We start from the raw sequence: 19738 nt of genomic DNA, 5'->3' as shown, positions 1-19738 counted from the left end.
GGTACAAAATGTATACATTGTTTTGTTATGTTAACACAGGCAACGTTACATACAGTGGTGGAAGAAGTAGCCTACTCAGATATTTTACTCAAGTAAAAGTAGCAATACCACAATATAAAAATACTCTGTAACTAAAAGGCCGGTGTTGAAAATGTTTCTTGAGTAAAAGTGCAAAAGTATTGGCATCAAAATATACTTAAAGTACCAAAAGTAAAAGTACTAAAATGTTGTGAGCTTGTAGAGCTTGTAGAGCTTGTAGATGTATAAACTAGGGCTAAAGTGGTAAATGTATGTTTTATAATATAATAATTTATATCTGCAAAGTAACTAGTAACTCAAGTTTTTAAATAATTGCAGTGGAGTAAAAGATGCCTCTGAGATGTAGTGGAGTAGAAGTAAAAGTATTGAAAATTGGAAATACTCCAGTGAAGTATAAACACCTCAAAATTGTAATTAAGCCTTTAGTAAATGTATTTAGTTACTTTACACCACTGGTTAGAACCACCCATACATCTGGCATGAGTCGGGCTGTATTTAAAGCTCTCCTTTGTTCCTGGGCTGTGGGTTCAAAAATGAGCCGAGGAGAAGTCAGCTCATGTCACAAAAAACATCTTTATTCAGAGAAATCCTCATGACGGTGTGTTCCATTAGAAGGCAGAGCAATTTCAGTCACTAGGAAATGGACACAGTTCAGGTCAGCATCCGTGAGATTTGAATATTAAATTATTTCTAACAAGGAATGTACAAATTACAGGTGGAAAGAAAATATGTATTCCACAATATAAAAACAACTTAATACTCAAATTGCAAAAACCAAATATTTGTTTAATCACGTCGACACTCAAATGAATCATTGAGTAATGAAATTATCATAAAAGGTTGATTATGTGCACTGGTTTTGAGGCCGTAAGCAATAAAATAAAAGGTCTAAACTACTAATATATAATAATAATAATAATAACTATATATAATATGTAGGCAAATTGATAGAATAAATTAAAAAAGGCTTTAACATTAAGGGGTTACAGCAATACACAAGAGCTGTAAGAGAAGGCAACAGAAATAAAGGTATTTTTATGCATTATTTTCATTTCGTAAGAATTCCCTGCCATTAAATAAATCAACAAACATTTCTTTAGAAACAGCATGCAGCACACATTTTCTCATTTGATATTGATTATTGTCATCGTTATGCATGATTTATGCATGGTAGTGTGCGGCTGTCACGCTCCAAAAATACCCGATCTACAAGCTCACAAGGTGATTGATAATGCTTAATGATCCGAGTTTTTATCGATACCACTATAGATACTTTTTCTGTTACTGGATGGAAAGACGAGATGAAAATACATTCTTAACAGATCCGTATTGTTTGTAGTGTCACTTTAAGACTAACAAGATGTCACAGATTTGACGTCATCAAATCTACAGATCTACAAACTAACAGCGTGTCACACCGCGACGTGTTGTTAGCTTGTACATCTGATCATCTTTGTCAGATGATTGACCGCTTGTACCCCTGTGATTTGATTTAACTCTTGTCCTTCTACACCTCACGTCACTGTACAGATCCGCTACACTCAACAGCTGTATCGAATAAAATACAATATTTGCCTCTGAGATGTAGTGGAGTAGAAGTAAAAGTACTGCAAATTGGAAATACTCAAGTAAAGTAAAAAATACCTCAACATTTTACTTAAGTACAGTACTTGAGTAAATGTACTTAGGTACTTTACACCACTGCTAGTTGTGAGCTTGCTATCTTGATATGTTCGGTGCACGACAACCGCACACAACTATGTACAAATCTAGCTTTTAGTGTTTGTGAAGATTACATCATTATTTTTATTTTTTTCTCCCCGGGTGGTTCAAGTCCAGGGTTTGGTTTTATGTTCATATTTGGTAGGTGGTGGTTGAAATGGTTTGCCTCCAGATTGCATGGTACGCAGTCTTTGCAGCAGTGAAGTAAACATATGCACCAACTATCTCTGGTCCATAGCGTTATAGTTCTCCTTAGCACTGAGCCACTGTACGTGTCGTTTCCTCATTTGAACGGGCGGACGATGCCAGTTGGTTCACTCATTTGATTGGAAGGACCCCCATAACTACATTGTACTTTGTACTTATGTAACTACATAAGTACAAATGGAACCAAATGGACCCCGGTCTTAATGGGTTAACTGTAGACAGCATGGTCACGTTCAGTGGTGGAGCAAGTACTCAAATGTTTTACTTAAGTAAAAGTATCAAAACTGCAATGTAGAAGTACTCTGTTACAAGTAAAAGTCAGGAATTCAAAATTTACTTGAGTAAAAGTACAAAAGTATTGGTATCAAAATGTAGAAGTACCAAAAGTAAAAGTACTAAAATGTTTGAAAATAGCCGATCTACAAGCTCACAACGCGTGGCACCGTGAGCTTGTAGATCGGCTATTTTCAAATAGCCTAGGTATAAAATAGGGCTAAAGAGGTTAATGTATGTTTTATAATGTAATATATTTATATCTGCAAAGTAACTAGTAACTAAAGTCGAAGTAAAAGTATAGACAATTGGAAATGCTCCGGTAAAGTAAAAGTACCTAAAAGTTCTTGTAAAGTACTAAGTAAATTCTTGAGTAAATGTACTTAGTTACTTTACACCACTGGTCACGTTCAAATGAGGGAAACACACAGCATTAAGGAGAACTCCCAACGTTATGGACCAGAGCTATGCACCGACAACATAAAGACTAGTAGGCACATGGCTGGGTGCTTGGTCACACCACAAACTTGTTCTTGGTGGTGGAGCCGCTCTTCGTGGCAGTGTCTGCGTGGCACTGGTACCCGATGGACACCTTCATGGGGATGCCCAGACGCTCCTTATAAACTCTCCTGTAGACACACACACACACACACACACACACACACACACACACACACACACACACACACACACACACACACACACACACACACACACACGGCTCACGTTAGAAACAGTGGTGGACTGTAACTAAGTATACCGGCTACCAGTGGTGGAAAAAGTACTCTGTTTGGTTACATTTATTTCCAACAAAAAATATATATATATAAATATAAATTATATATATATATATACAGTATATATATATATATATATATATATATATATATATATATATATATATATATATATATATATATATATATATATATATATATAATGTATTTAGATTATTATTATTAAATGCAACCAAATGGGCCCATAGGGTCCAACTAAAAATACAATGTATTATATTTTTCCAAGCTTTGCTGTTGTTAACTCTTTGACTGCCAGAGTATTTTCATAAAGTACTCCCCCAGTGCCAGCGATTTTCGTGTTTTTTTTGTTTTGTTATTTTGTTATTTAATTTTCATATAGTAAGTCTAGCTGCGGTTTTGAACACATACGATGGTTCCACCAGTAGAGAGCAGCAAATAGACACTTTCATCAGCTCGCTGACTCGCTGCCCCCCCCCCCCCAACAGAGCCAAACAATGAAATACGTCAAACCGGATGTGACGTGTTCTCAGATTCTCCGATTGCAAAAATGTACGATGTGATACACGACGGCGACGACTGTTCGTCACCCAGACTATAGATTATAGAAGTGGACCTCTCCGTTCGTATTTTATACCGTGTGAAAAACCGTGTGTTTCCCTATTCTGGCCGAAAATGACCGTGGGAAAAAAAAAGAAAACCGGAAACGGAATCTGCGTCATAAAACCGGATGCAAGTGTGGGTGAAGTAAGTGGAACTCGAATCCTAGAGTGAAACATTGCAGAATAGCGCGATCAGAGATTAAACAATGAACGCGCGTCCAACGCGTCTAACGCGTCGACGGCCAACTGGACAAACTAGCAATTGACGCGTTATCGAGTCAACCGCAGTCAAAGAGTTAAAAGAACAGATTCATAGCTGCGCTTGAATCTGTCGGGAGCCGTGTTGAGAACCCATGCACATTGGCTACAAGTGGGCGTGCCTTCAGATCAGGAAGCAGGCCGCGCTTTACCCAATCAAATGTAGTGGGCGGGATTTACATGTGTGCGGCTCGCTTCCCACTGGAAACAAACCGAAACTCATCTAACAATAGCGTCCTCGGAGCCAACAAAACCACGGAAAGTTAGTAACATTTTAACTTGCTCTTTCATCATAGAAACAAGTGGGCTTATAACCAAAACGATCCATGTTCTTTGGGAGAAATGGTGTTAGTGTTCCGTGGAGAAATATTGTTAGTGGAAATGAAAACATAGGCGCACCACCGGAAGTGGAGGGCTAACTCTAGACCAGTTATTCTCAAACCTTTTCATGTCAAGTACCCCCAAATTAAAATGTAGTTATAAGTTATTTAAAAACGTTTTTCCCTAAGATGTTTTGAAAACATAAAATAGCGCCACAATGCGTCACTCTGTGAGCTTGTAGATCTGCTATTTTCAAATAGCAAATGTATAGGTTTCAACTGGTTACACTGATTTTGATGCTAAATTAATTTTGCTGTGGACCCTCTGGAACCCCCTCAAGGACTCCTGGGGGTCCCCAGACCCCAGTTGGACAACCACTGCTCTAGAGCATTTTTATAAACAACTGGGAAGGGCCATGGGCAGTCCTTTCATGAGGATAGGACAGGTGGGTAGTCTTGTAGGAGGAGGGACAGGTTCAGGTGGGAGGTGCTAAGGTGAGAACCAGGTATACTTAATGAACTGGATGCGTGTCCACATAAAAACCTAATTTTAAAGACGGGGTGCCGTGATTAACCCCCCCCCCCCCTAAAACATGATCATCAGGTATTATGATTTCTTTCAAAAAAGTGTACAGAAAGTGTTAACTCATTCAGTGCCATTGACATGTTTGACGTGTTTTTTACCAAAGGCTCTGAGTGCCATTGACGTGTTTTAGTGTTCATCCACCAGATGGTGCTGTTTGCAAACCAGCGATCACCATCTGAGTCCTTCAGAGGCAGCAAAACCACGTGATCACAAAAAAACAGCACGTTTACTTCCTTTTGGAAAAAAAAATAAGAAAACGCCTTTTTCTGTGCTTTCTGTTGTTGTGGGGGAAAACCAGTCCTCATTCAACTGTCCATATCTATGGAATGGACGATCGCGGCTGGCCAATTATTTTTCTCTGAGTGTATGTGACCCCGCTACGTCTTTCGGATGGTCGATCGCTGTGAAGAATAATATTCTATGATTTTTCAAAGGTGAGTGAAAATTGCAGGCACTGTGGCTACTAGACAGTGTTTTTTTCTGGCATTGAATGACAGACAGACAGACAGACAGACTCACCCTATGTGTGTGATAGCTTCCCGGTTCTCAAAGTCTGACGTCCACACAGCGATCTTGTCTCCCTTGGTGCGGACGTTGACCACGGCCCCACACACCTCGTCACTGTGGTCGTCGAAGGCCTCTCCCACCAGACACAGCAGCTGTGGTGGACCATGCCATTGGACAGAAATAGGACACGTGTGGCAGAGTTAATCAAACTACAGTGGTGGGAAGTAACTAAGTACATGTACTCAAGTACTGTACTTAAAATATAATTTTGAGGCACTTTTACTTTACTGGAGTATTTCCATTTTTCAGTACTTTTACTTCTACTCCACTACTTCTCAGAGGCAACTATTGTACGTTTTACTCCACTGCTATTATTTGAGAACTTTAGTTACTAGTTACTTTGTAGATTTTGATTATTATTACAAAACATACATTAACCACTTCAGCCCTATTTAAACTTTGGCTATTTGAAAATAGCCGATCTACAAGCTCACAACGAGTCTCGACACATGATAACTTCTGAAATGGGACATTCTGCATAATGAGTACTTTTACTTTTGGTACTTTAAGTATATTTTTATGCCAATACTTTTGTACTTTTACTCCGACAACCCATGATTTAGTCTACAGTTTAAAGCAGTGGTTCCCAAAATGTTTAGCTCAAGACCCAAAAGAAAAATTTGACGTTTGCCCGGGACCCAAACTAGTGAAAATAGCACATTTACAACAAGCTCACAACACGGCACCAAGATCTGCTATTTTCAACACTTTGAAAACTATTATTTATGTATTCATGAAAATATTAATTTTCTTATTTCATTCATGAAATACTTTTGAAACATGTGTTTTTTTGTTTGTTTGTTTAAACCTTATTTTTTTTTTAATCTTTTGAAATATATTTCTTTTTTTTAAACGAACGAAAAGGGTATATTTACTCGTGACCCATAAAAATTGGTCCGCGACCCACCCATGGGTCCCGACCCATTGTTTGGGAAATAGTGGTTCAAAGTGAGTTACCGTTTCCAGCCAGAAACGGTCCAGGTCTTGCTTCCTCTGCTGCTTGTTGAGTGTGATCAGCCATCGTCCTCCTCGCTTATTCCTCTCATCCTCCCACATGGGCTCAATGCCGTCCTGCAGAGACAAGGGACGACAACACAGTTACAAACCCACCCTGCTCTGTCCATTATATCGGCCATTATTTGGCTTTTGTTTTTTTGTATTGGTAACTGTCAATGTGTCCACATTTCTAACCACTTTCAGCCCGGTGTCCCTATGTTGGGCATGTCATTATAGGTGAAAAGATGAATGAATGAATAAGTGAATAAATAAATCACACCTTTTCAAACATTTGGACACTGAAAATAGCAGATCTACAAGTTCACCGCTATTTTCACTACTTGTGTGCGACACTCTTGTATGATGAGGTATAGGGCCTTGATTTACAAAGAAAAAAACATTTAAAAAAAAGAAATAAGGAAATACAAGGTTTCAGCCTGACAGCGATGATGTGCAGGTTTACTTGTTATGGAAGCTTACCTTAAAGAGGGAATAGTCACATCCTGTGATGAGGTTGCTGGACAGCTGGATGTGGTTGTAGAGACTACAATGTAAACAATACAACATGAACACAACGTGTGGTTGTAGAGACTATAATGTAAACAATACAACATGAACACAACATGTGGTTGTAGAGACTACAATGTAAACAATACAACATGAACACAACGTGTGGTTGTAGAGACTACACTGTAAACAATACAACATGAACACAACATGTGGTTGTAGAGACTACAATGTAAACAATACAACATGAACACAACATGTGGTTGTAGAGACTACACTGTAAACAATACAACATGAACACAACATGTGGTTGTAGAGACTGCAATGTAAACAATACAACATGAACACAACATGTGGTTATAGAGACTACAATGTAAACAATACAACATGAACACAACATGTGGTTATAGAGACTACAATGTGAACAATACAACATGAACACAACATGTGGTTATAGAGACTACAATGTAAACAATACAACATGAACACAACATGTGGTTATAGAGACTACAACGTGAACAATACAACATGAACACAACGTGTGGTTGTAGAGACTACAATGAATCACAAGCACATGAATGCTCATCATTCCAAGCACATCACATAGTGGTTTATATGGCAGTGTTCATGTTTGGTGGAAACCCTGTATGTCTAAAAAACCATTTCTTTTCAGGAAATATTATTTAGTCACAAGCTCTTGTTAACTGTTTAAAATTGCCTTGTGGGTAGATGGTGGATAGTCACGGAGAAGGTGGAAGGTGGGTGCCACAAACATAACATGCCCATATATGGAGACAACTTGATTACCAGATTTGAAGGCCGAAGAATATGTAGTTCTCAAGTAAAAAAAATATGAAAATAGCCGAGTTCACAACGCCTTGTGATGCGACATGTTGTGAGCTTGTAGAACGGCTATTTTCACTAATTAAAGGGATACTTCACTTTCGGGCCGGGGACACATTTAAAAAAAATATTCACCGAAAGTGAAGTATCCCTTTAAGTGTGACACTGTTGTATGACAACCTAGGGCATTCATTTTTTGAAAATAAACATGAAAAGTTGAAATATGGAGGAGAGATACAAGGTTTCTGTCTGACAGCGACAAAATAAGCTCTATGCACAGCAGCCATATTGGAAAGAAATTGGGCCTAAGGCTCTGTTCCATTTAGTGTAGCACAGTGGTTCTCAAACGTTTACATCTCAAGGACCCCCATAACTCTGAGAGTGTATACATTTCTACACTCTCAGAGTTACAAACCCGTAAGGGGCCATTTGGAACCCCCTCAAGGAACCACAAGGGTCCCTGGACCACACTTTGAGACCCACTGGTGTAGCAGAGTGTTTCCAGTGAGCCAAAATGCACAATATCAGCACCCTGACTCTGTTTGACCAGAATGGAACAGAGCCTTCATTAGTATAATTGGTAACACCTGTGAAGGAAGTAAGGAAGAGGCCCAATTTCTTTCCCAATAATGGCTGCTGTGCACAGAGTCTATTATCCACAATGCTGACAATGAGAAGTGGGTTAGACTCTTACGCCCAGAAGTCTTCCACTGTGTCAAACTTGGAGATGACTCGCAGGTTGTCCTGCCACGATTTGCTCTTGTCGTTCTTGAAGAACCACAGAGACCATCTGGTGACAGCGGAGAGGTAAACAAGACTCATTAAACGCCATGGTACAACAAAGCTAATTATAAGACCATAAGCCACAGAGCAAATAAGGAACTTATTATATGGATGGAGCCGCAAGGCTAAGTTGGCACATGCATGCTTCAATAAATCCTGCTTAGTCACGCCGGATGTCCAAGAACTCTGTGATTCTCAACATGTGGGCCGTGAGGATATTGCAAGTGGGACTCAAAATAACTGGCAAAACACTAAGATTTTAATGATAACATAACATCAAATAATCCCCAAAAAAAACAAGAAAATAAAATCATGGTATATATTCTTTAAAACCTTGGAGAAAAAAGAGGTTTCTTTGTGATACCGATAAATAGGAACTAACGGTAGCCTCACTCCCAGCCTTTTCTCATCTCCGAGAAGAAAAGCCTGGTAAGGCAGGTCTTCCGTCAAATGTACTTCCCTCAGAAACTATAATACTATATATTATACTATTATAATCAAAACAATTATTGAAGATTGAATATTCGACTACTCTGTGAAACCCCTAGTAAGATCCGCTTCTAGGGCTTCTACTGGCTCTAATGAGTGAAAACCCGCCCTTGCTGCTCTTTCAGCCAATTGCATTTGTTTCCGGTTGCTTTTCGGGACCGGAAGCTCCAAGATGGTGGATTTGAATTCGCAGAAAAATTGGCTTTAAAGCGGGTCTGTAGAAACCAATGGGTCACGCGACGGCTCCCTTCGTCCATTATTTTTTAACAGTCTATCTATGGCCCTGATCCAGCAAAAGTTGAGAACCACTGCAATAACTTGTTCAACTTCAATGTCAACTCCACCTAGGCCTCTGTGATTAGCGTATAAGCTCTTCAGGGGGAGTAATTTCTCTAAAAGAAAGTGTCATGAATAATAATATTTAACACTAAGGTATGATTTAACCTAGCCATGGTTCACATGACGCTTGTATACAAGCGTCATGGTGCCCTGTCCCCCTGGTCTAAAGTTTTGTTCGATTTTTTCAGATTGCCATCGCTCACATAAACATAAACGTTCAGATTTCAAATATAAAGTGCTTACCACCGAGCCACGGATGTTACAAGGCGATGTGGACCGCGATGAGTACCCGTATCTCCCGTATTGTTCAATAAAAAGCATTTTAATCCCATCGCCGTCCATTTTCTCCAAATTGTCTCCTATACTTTCAACCATGCGACACTAATGGTTGGGAGGTGTATTGCACTCTGATACATTACAAAACAAAAAAAAAGAAAAAAAGAAAATGGCCGGCGATGGGATTAAAATGCTTTTTATTGAACAATACGGGAGATACGGGTACTCATCGCGGTCCGCATCGCCTTGTAACATCCGTGGCTCGGTGGTAAGCACTTTATATTTGAAATCTGAACGTTTATGTTTATGTGAGAGATGGCAATGTGAAAAAATCGAACACAACTTTAGACCAGGGGGACTCGGCACCATGACTGTCATGGTATGACAGTCATGTTTCAGGGCTAGATTTAACCCATTAACTCTCTCAGTGCCACGCCCCGACATATCCCGAGTTTTTCCCGAGTACCCTCAGTGCCAGCACGAGAAATCCCGAGTTTTTACTTTTGACTGTGGTCGCGTTATTCTGTTTATTTTTCATGATCACTTTCGCTTCCTGACTACATCAGACTCACCCGGAGCCGGATGTAAAAAAAATAAATCATTTCCGGGTCACGTTGTTTTTCTCCGGTGATTTTCGGCCAGAATAGGGAAAGTCACGGTTTTTCACACGGTATAAAAAGCGAACGGAGAGGTCCACGTCTACTCTCTTTGGTCTGGGTGACGATCAGTCATCGTAGTCGTGTATCGCATCGTAATTTAGCGCGATCAACGAAAATGTCAACATCCGGTTCTGACCGGATATGACGTGAGCCTGTTTGGGAGGGGGCGAGTGAGCCAGCGAGGTCATCAATGTGTCGATTTGTTGCTCTCTACTGGTAGAACTGTATTATGGGTTTAAAACCCCAATCAGATCATTTATTTGAATGAAAAATTACAAAATTGCAAAATAAAATTCCTGGCAGTTTGGGAGTACTTTATGAAAATACTCTTGGCACTGAAAGAGTTAAGACCGGGAACGCATCTGTGTAATTTTTAGATTTCTTTGGCTATTCAAAAATAGCAGATCTACAAGCTCATAGCGCGGCACCGAGTACCGCGCTATGAGCTTGTACTCATTTTTTTTTTAAATCATGAAGCTTTTTGCAAATCTTTGAATATATATATATTTTTAAGCGAACATTTGTAACTCTAAATCCTAACTGTTTTTTGAAAAAACGTTTGTTGCTATAATCAGTGGTTCTCAAACTTTTTTCATGTCAAGGACCCCCAAAATGATAAGTATTTGGCCGCGGACCCCCATCTCAAAATATATTGTTCGAGGGACCCCCCCAGAAGCAAAGATTTGAGTTAAAAATGTTCACTTTAAAAAATATATATATATTCAAAGATTTGCAAACATTTTCAAGATTTTTCAAAAATAGCCAAAGAAATCATAAAATGACACAGATGCGTTCCAGGTCTTAATGGGTTAAAAAAAATCGCCCACCCCCCTTTTAAGACCATAAATGTCTTCGCCCAATATACTGTACATTGTCGTATGACAAATTGCTCTGAGCTTGTAGATCGGCGCTTATGGAAAGCTCAGCTGTACCGAATTCAGGAAGAGAATTTATTTAAAAGGTTATTGACATTTGAGATTAAGGAATTATTCAGTATTAGCTGCTTTGGGAAATGTAAGCTATTCATTAGTATTTTTGGCAAGTCTGGCACGTAGTCTGTGTGTGTGTGTGTGTGTGTGTGTGTGTGTGTGTGTGTGTGTGTGTGTGTGTGTGTGTGTGTGTGTGTGTGTGTGTGTGTGTGTGTGTGTGTGCAAATGTACGTAGGTCTTCAAAATGGATAGAAACGTAATAGAGACTAAATTATAACGCCCACAAACTGTAATCCCCTTGGTTTTCATATTCACTGATTGTACCCTTTGACATCATAACTGGAGTAAAATGTTCAACTTTGGCTGCATTACATAGTTATGGCTGCCAATGAGATATTAGCCCTACAAGGAATTTAGAGCAAGGGTTCACAAACGTTTTCAGCTGATACCCAACAGAAAAATGTGTTGTGTCCCAGGGACCCAAACTTGTAAAAATGCATTATGAATTAATAACTTCCTAAAGTCCTAATGCAAATAGTGCAAATAGCTACAAGCTCACAACACGTTATGAGCTTGTAGATCCGCTATTGTCACTATGTATTATGTTTTCTTTTGTGGAATTGTTTTGGATTTTTTTTTAACATTCCTTAAATTGAGGTCTTTTTGTGAAAATCTTTGAGGATTTTTTTTTTAAAGAATGATATATTCACCTCAGATCAACAAGCTCACATTGCGACCTTGTAGATCAACTATTTTCACAATGTTTGTACACCACCATTGTACAACAAAGGTTAAATAATACAAGGTTAAAGGTAGGGATATTAAGTGATATTTTTTGGTTAAAACTAAAAGTTTTTATTTTTATGAAAAGGTCAAAGCTCTATATTGTGATAGAAATTGCTATAGAGTGTTTGTTCAGTAATCTCTGTCTCTTCAGGTCAAGCTTCAGTAAACAGAAAATACATTTTCAGGTGGGTTGCCAATTTCAGCCAATTAAAAGAGATGTATCAGCTTAATTATCTTTATAGCATTACAGTTCCAATTGTGTCTGCTCATTTCTTTGTGCCATCACTTCCAATTTCACTTGTTTATCCTGTATCCTGTGTATGTTCTCTCTGCTGATTGGAAACAATTGATATCCCGACCTGAAAATGTATTTTGTTTTAAAGAGCTGGAAAGACAGGGAGACCCCTGTTACTGAACAAACACTGTATAGCAAATATTACTATCACACTATAGAGCTATATAACACTAATTTTAACAAACAAACAAATATCACTTACCCTACCTTTAAGTGATTAATCAGACAAATCCATTCAGTCGGTAAAATATATATACGTATATATTTATATTAAATTATTTTCATGTCTACTGGACCAGAAATACATTTCAATTTGAAAGTCCGACAACAGGGACAATGATAATACATTGCATGACAATAGACTGTACACCACAACGGTTGTTGTTTATGTTGACGTCAGTCAACACGCAGATTTACATATCATTTAATCCTTTACAAGTGTATATTTACTACTTATGTAGTTCATGTGAGCTGAATGATGAATGAGAGGTGTTTTATGAATGAGGTGTTTTATTAATGGAGTTGTTTTATGAATGAGGTGTTTTATGAATGAGAGGTGTTTTATGAATGAGAGGTGTTTTATGAATGTGAGGTGTTTTATTAATGGAGAGGTATTTTATGGATGGAGAGGTGTTTTATGAATGAGAGTTCTTTCATGTGTTTTATGAATGGAGAGGTGTGTTTTATGGAGTCTCACCGGTTCTGCAGAGGGTGTTTGATGTATTCTTCGGGGTTCACAACTTCTTGTCCGGTCTCCTCTTGCCCTTCTTCTTCATGGGGGGAGGGAGTAGGGTTGCTTTCCTGAACAACACAAGGCCACGGCTTCAAGCTTTGGTACAGAACATTACTAGAGCTGTCGCCAGCCACATGTAACTTAGTGTCCCTGTTCTAGGGCAACATTTAGGCAAAACAACATATCTACAAGCTCACAAGACATCACGGCACAAAACGTGAACATTTGTGAAGTGAGAAGAAAGTCGACCCCTGCGGAAGATATAACAAATAAGTGTCATGCCCGGCGTCGAGTCGTCAGATCTGACCGCTACGCCCATATTTGGTATACATGGAGATCCGGTTATCCAGAAGCACCAATCAGAGTGCATATATGGGACTGACCGACTTCAAACTCGCTGCAAGCTTTGGCAAGGAACTCCAGCAGTGGTGGAAAAAGCACTCAAATGTTTTACCTAAGTAAAAATATCAATACTGCAATGTAGAAATACTCTGTTACAAGTAAAAGTCCGGAATATTTTTTTTTTTTACAAAAGTAGTAAAGTATAGTCATCAAAATATACTTAATGTACCAAAAGTAAAAGTACTCATTATGCAGAAGGTCCCATTTCACAAGTTTTCAAATGTATAAAAATCCTTTGAACATAGCAGATCTACAAGCTCGCAATGTGAGCTTAAGTTTATATAGGGCTGAAGTGGTTAATGCATGTTTTGTAATAATAATCAAAATCTACAAAGTAACTAGTAACTAAAGTTGTCAAATAATTGTAGTGGAGTAAAAGTACAATATTTGCCTCTGAGATGTAGTGGAGTAGAAGTAAAAGTATTGGAAATTGGAATGTACTTAGTTACTTTCCACCACTGTATCTGCCCTGTTCCATGTCTGTTTACAAAGCCTAAAAGACAAGCAGAAATATAATTTTCATTTATGTTCCAGTGTTCAATGTAAAAAGCACAATTAAATTGTTAGTCGCAATTATTTGAACGACAACCAATCGTCAACTAAAATGTCATGATCGTGACAACATTCCTAGTTGGTAGTTAAAGGACCACTTCACTGAATCAAACGATTAATATATATTTCACAGCTAAGCTAGTAAACCTGAGTGTCCTTCTCAATGAAGGGAACTGAAGGGTGAAGGCTGTAGCAAAGAACATAGTGGTAGAGAGATGACAGCCAAAAATGTAATCAACAGACAGTAAGTAATAATCAACACTGTCAGGGTAATTAAAAATGGATTAGATCATCTTCAATAGGGGGTCCGGGACTCCTAGGGGGTCCTCAGAGTTACTAGGGGCCACTATATTTGTGTGATAAGATTTTTTTTACATTAACCACTTGAACCCTAGCTAGCATCTATATTGTGGATTGGCTATTTTCACCGAAAATAGCCAATTTACAAGCTCAGTGTGTTGTGCTGCGACACGCTTGTAGATCGGCTATTTTCGGCGTACCAAAGGTCAAGTTTACAAAGTATTGAGGGTTTAAGTGGTTAAATGTCTGACAATACACATTAAAATTAATCCAACAAACAAACATGAATTGACACGACACTGATGACAGTGCTGTCAAACAAGTCTATGAATCTATGAAATCTATGAAAAGGGTTCATCTGCAACACAATTGTATACAATATGTAATACTACATCTCTCTCACAGCTATGGGTCCTTGACCTGAAAAAGGTTGAAGACTCCTGGTTTAGACGATTCAGATCACTTTTGTCTCTATTCTTCTCATGCCACACAGCTGGCACACTCCCCTCTCTGTGTCTCACTCTCATTGACATAAACTTCCACGGGAAACAAAGTGGTTTAGTCTACATTCTGTGGACTGCTACAAAGGCAAGAAATAGATATGAAGTTCTACACACAACCCACGAAAAGCAAGCAAGACTAAGTGATGTGTCTATCTGTCCTCATTCAGCACGCCAATTCATTTTGAAGACCGATTCATTGTGGTGGAATTTCGTTGTCTTATTCCCTGACTCCTGTCTGTATAGACCATATTCACACAGCGGCCATGTTGCTATTAAGTCAATGAAGTGCCACCCCGGTTGCCACGGCAACGGGGTGGCACTTTCAATGTTAAATTCCAAAATGGCCGCCGTGTGAATATGGTCTCTATTGGGTAGCTAGGTAAATGAAAACAATGTGGTGGGGCGCCCTATGGCGCACATAGGGACTTGGCACCCCAGGCAAGTGGCCCAGCACTCCTGCCGGCCCTGGTAAGCAAAACAAGCAAAACAGATCAATAATGGAGCAATGGATTATTGTTGTTGTTGTTATTGTTATTATTATTATTCACTGACTATCTTGTCTGATTAAATTATTATATTATTATATTTAGTTGGAGATAAAAGTTATTAACCACCTTTTTCGGTGAAGCATAATGAACTGCACTTGTTTTCTGAATTGTGCTAAAGCTTGATTGATAGCTATTTAATACTTTATTCAGTAAAATAAGTCCTTTTTATATCTACTTGATAGGACAGGTGTGTAGGAGTAGACAGCCAACAATAGACACAAAAATAATCTTCATTTACAGCAACTATTTTTTCCCCCATTTAATAAGTGTTAAATAGCTCTGTATTCTAATAGTAATCAATACTATAAGAGTGTTTGTTCAGTAACAGGGGTACTCCCGTCTCTCCAGCTCTTTAGTAAACAGAAAATACATTTTCAGGTCGTGTTACCAATTGTATCCAATCAGGATAAAGGATACAGAATAAACATGTGAAATTGGAAGTGATAACACAAAGAAATGAGCAGACACAATTGGAACTGGAACACTACAAAATTGATGCGTACTCTCTCCTGATTGGCTGAAATTGGTAACCCACTCTTGTTTATTAAAGAGTTGGAAAGATGGAGGGGACTCCTGTTGCTGAACAAACACTATACTATAGCAATAATTATTTATGAATGTAGAACTTTAACCTTTTAACACAAACACATTTAGTTAAAGGTAGGGTAAGTGATCTTTTTTGGTTAAAACAAAAAGTATTTTGTTAAAAGGTTAAAGCACTATATTCTGATAGTAATCATTGGTATAGAGGGTTTGTTCAGTAACAGGAGTCTCCCCGTCTCTCCAGCTCTTTAATAAACAGAAAATACATTTCCGGTAGGTGTCAAAATCTCAGCCAATCAGGAAAAAGTACCCATTTTTATAGTGTTCCAGTTCCAATTTTGCCTGCTCATTTCTTTGTGTCATCACTTCCAATTTCACTTCTTTAATCTATATCCTGATTGAGTTCTCTATCCTGATTGGAGAAAATTGGAAATGAAACTGAAACTGAAACGAAAATGCATTTTCTGTTTTATAAAGAGCTGGAGAGACAAGGAGACTCCTTTTACTGAACAAACACTCTATAGCAATGAGTACTATCAGAATATAGAGCTATTTAACACTTATTTTAACCAAAGAAAATCACTTACCCTACCTTTAAAAGAACACATTTAGAACAAATATCACTCACCCTACCTTTAATGCAGAAAATAAGTACGGTCACGCTGACCTTCATCAGGTGCCAGTCTGCCAGATCAGTGCGACCGGAACATATTTTCGATATACACATTTTTAATAGTAGCAAGTGTAGACAGTGTACAGGATTATTTTACTCTATTCTTTGGCCATTTGAAAATAGCCGATCTACAGGCTCGCAACGGCTCGCATCGTGACGTGTTGTGAGCTTGTGAATCAGGTATTTTCATGAAGAAGTCTTTTTATTTATTTATTTTGGAATGCGGTTGGTTAAACTTTGTTTAAATTAATATATATAACATCAACAAAACAACAACAACCACACTAAACTATTTTGTCTGATAATAGGATTACGTTTAGTTGGGGACAAGTTATTGAACTTGGGTAACTGTTCCTCAGTTCCTGACATGAAGTTTCTAGTGGACTGGCAATAATATGTAAGTCATTATAATTATCCATTTAAGTTTTAAAAGGACATGAGGGCAGCTGTCAGCCAACATGACTGCCACTGCATGTTGTAACATAGTGTAAAGTAACTAAGTACATTTACTCAAGTACCGTACTTAAGTACAATTTTGAGGTTTACTTACTGGAGTATTTCCAATTTTCAATACTTTTACTTCTACTCCACTACATTGCAGAGGCACATATTCAGGCATGCAAACAGCCCCGAGGTGAAAAAGGTGACAACATGTTGTTTTCTTTCGGGTCAGGTGTCACACAATTGCCCTATTTGGGTTCAAAAAGGTGACTGTAGCTGAAAAGTGACACTTTTGCATGTCTGCATATTATACTTTTACTCCACTACAATTATTTGAAAACTTTAGTTACTTTGATACTTTGTAGATTTAGATTATCATTGTTTACAAAACACACTAACCACTTTTGGCCATTTGAAAATAATAGATCTACAAGCTCACAATGCATCGCTTCAGCTATCTGCTATCTGCTGAAATGGAACATTCTGCACAATGAGTACTTTTACTTTGGGTACTTTAAGTACATTTTGATGCCAATACTTTTGTACTTTTACTCGAGTACATTTTGAATACAGGACTTCTATACTTGTAACAGAGTATATCTACATTGCAGTATTGATACTTTTACTTAAGTAAAGAAATGCAGTAATTTCTCCACCACTGTTGGTTAATGGACAACTTGTTGAAACGTTTATAAGAACAAAAACACGTTGTGTTCAACAGCTGTTAGCACGGGAGCTAACGTGAACTTAAACCTCGCGTCACTTCTTCACAGTGAACAGTGGAAAAGCTTTGGTTTCTTTTCACTAGTCGGAACTCATATCCGGTCTAGAGCCCGCCCCTTGTATCCGGTCATTTCCACGCGAACAAATATCTGTGCAAACAAGCGGTTTCCGCTTCCGCTCTAGACCGGATCTGCAAGCTGCAAAGTAAATGGAGCCCAGTCAGTCTTCAGAACTCTATTTGGACAGGGGGTCGTGGGTTGGCAGAGCAGTAAAAAAAATAAAAAAGTTCATACAGTTCTAAATAATCATAAATAATTATTAATAACTGTTATTTATTTTTACGTGTATAGTTTTTATGCAGTAACTTTAATGTATGTGTGATGTCACAGAGGTACAAAACGTGATTTTTGATGTTTTTGGAGTGTTCTGTAAGTGAAAGTTCTCACCGGTCCGGCGGTCGCCATCTTTCACAGCCTGACGTGTATATGTCCTTCGCAGGACGGTGCCGCGCGTCAAAAATAGCAGATCTACAAGCCCAAGGGGCGTACTGTCCGTGACGACGCGTGGGCTTGTAGATCTGCTATTTTTTACGCGCGGCACCGTCCTGCGACGGAACATAAATGTGGGCAAAGATCGGAACGTAGACGTTGATTGGACAAAGCTATACCCCACCTGACGGCTTGATTGGGCATGCGCAGGTGTCTTATGTTACTTTATTGCCCTAAACCTACTTTTCAGGCACGCGTTAAACTTGGAGACCTTCAGTTTAAAATTGCCTTCTGAAGTCTGAACGTATAAATACTACTACTAAATAATAATACTAAATAATAATATTGCCACTACTACTACTACTACTACTACTACTACTACTACCACTACTAATAATAATAATAATAACTATTATTGTCTCCGCCAGGCCGAAAGGCATGGCCGAGACTATGTTTTGCACCCTGTGTGTGTGTGTGTGTGTGTGTGTGTGTGTGTGTGTGTTTGTGTGTGTGTGTGTGTGTGTGTGTGTGTGTGTGTGTGGTCAGATAATCTCCGGCACTGTTGGCTTGATCGCAGCAAAACTGCACAAACACTCCCTGGATGCCATAGCAGAACCTCTGCCCCACATGGGCCTATAGCCAAGCCCCCAGAACTACGGTAGAACAGTGAAGCGGCCAAGCCTGGTGGTCAAATCTGAGAATGCACTTAGATGCTACTGCGCGTGCGTCTCCCGTTTTGTGCGCATGCTCACAACGCGTCACGACCCATGGATCCATTCCATTGGTTCATATTGGTTCCATATCCTATTCTTACTTCCGGGTGCATCAAAACGCCACTGAGCACATTCATTGAAATGATAGCTGGGGCAATCCGCCCTCAAGTTATATTATACCTCTATGGTTATAGCGCCACCAAGAGGCCGATTTTTGCAAAACAAATGTTTTGACACTACTCTTACAGATTTTGTCCAAACATCACGCAAATCGGTACACATTATCTTTATAGTCAAGTGATCAAGACGGATCCGTCTGATTTTTCATATTCCATCCTGATTGGTGAATTCCGAACATTGCTGGACCACAATTGATTGATTGAATACTTTATTTAGAAAGACATGGTAACAGTACATGGAAGTACAAATCACAATACAAGGTCCTCTAAACTGGATCGCTCATAAAAGCACTTGGCTTATTTAAAATGAGATCCTGTGCACTCAAATCATGATGACATTTAAGACATACAAATATACACTACTATGCAGAACGTCATACATGTTATATATTACTGGTATGAAAAACAAGAAATATGTACAATAGACAGTTTTAGGAGGAGGGAGGGGGAGGGGGGGTAGGTTAGGACTTTGACAGGGGCCAGTTTGGAATTGCAGCCTCCTGGAAGGTGATTCTTTAGGGCAGTTTTGAAAGTGAGTAGGGTTTTACACTCCTTTACTCCTTTGGGTAGGGCATTCCACATTTTTGTTGTATAGCATGAGAAAGAGTTCATTCCCTTGTTTGTGCCAAATCTTGGTTGAACATGATCAGTGGAGCTGCCTCTGGTGTTATGATTGTGGACTTCATTTACGTTTTGGAAGTATTTTGAC

The 19738-nt window shown here is 38.8% G+C and overlaps 1 protein-coding gene across 2 annotated transcripts; it reads right to left on the bottom strand.

Annotated features, from left to right (window-relative positions):
* Window positions 1–593: 593 nt before the first annotated feature.
* On the bottom strand, window positions 594–18139 carry eif4eb (eukaryotic translation initiation factor 4eb). 2 transcript variants are annotated; one of them, XM_080415137.1, is made up of 7 exons: window positions 18096–18139; window positions 12929–13032; window positions 8370–8465; window positions 6806–6869; window positions 6287–6400; window positions 5282–5421; window positions 594–2870 (listed from the first exon to the last, which is right to left on the bottom strand). In XM_080415137.1, exons 1-7 carry the CDS (start codon window positions 18111–18113, stop codon window positions 2756–2758), a joined length of 651 nt encoding a protein of 216 aa, XP_080271263.1. In that variant the 5' UTR covers window positions 18114–18139; the 3' UTR covers window positions 594–2755. The 2 variants fall into 2 exon arrangements, with proteins under 2 accessions (XP_080271263.1, XP_080271264.1); XM_080415138.1 differs by lacking the exon at window positions 8370–8465.
* Between the last annotated feature and the right edge of the window lie 1599 nt (window positions 18140–19738).

This window comes from Gymnoscopelus braueri (genome assembly GCF_963280865.1).
Source record: "Gymnoscopelus braueri genome assembly, chromosome: 19".
Taxonomy (NCBI): Eukaryota; Metazoa; Chordata; class Actinopteri; order Myctophiformes; family Myctophidae; genus Gymnoscopelus; species Gymnoscopelus braueri.
The sequence above is the reverse complement of the archived record's forward strand: the minus strand, read 5'-3'. Positions and strand labels throughout refer to the sequence as shown.

Excerpts from the sequence above, each read along its gene's own strand:
- eif4eb (XM_080415137.1), bottom strand. Across the intron at positions 6,870-8,369 it reads ACAGTGGAAGACTTCTGGGC|TCTCTACAACCACATCCAGC; the intron begins GTAAGAGTCTAA and ends TTTACATTGTAG. Across the intron at positions 5,422-6,286 it reads ACCGTTTCTGGCTGGAAACG|CTGCTGTGTCTGGTGGGAGA; the intron begins GTAACTCACTTT and ends GGTCCACCACAG.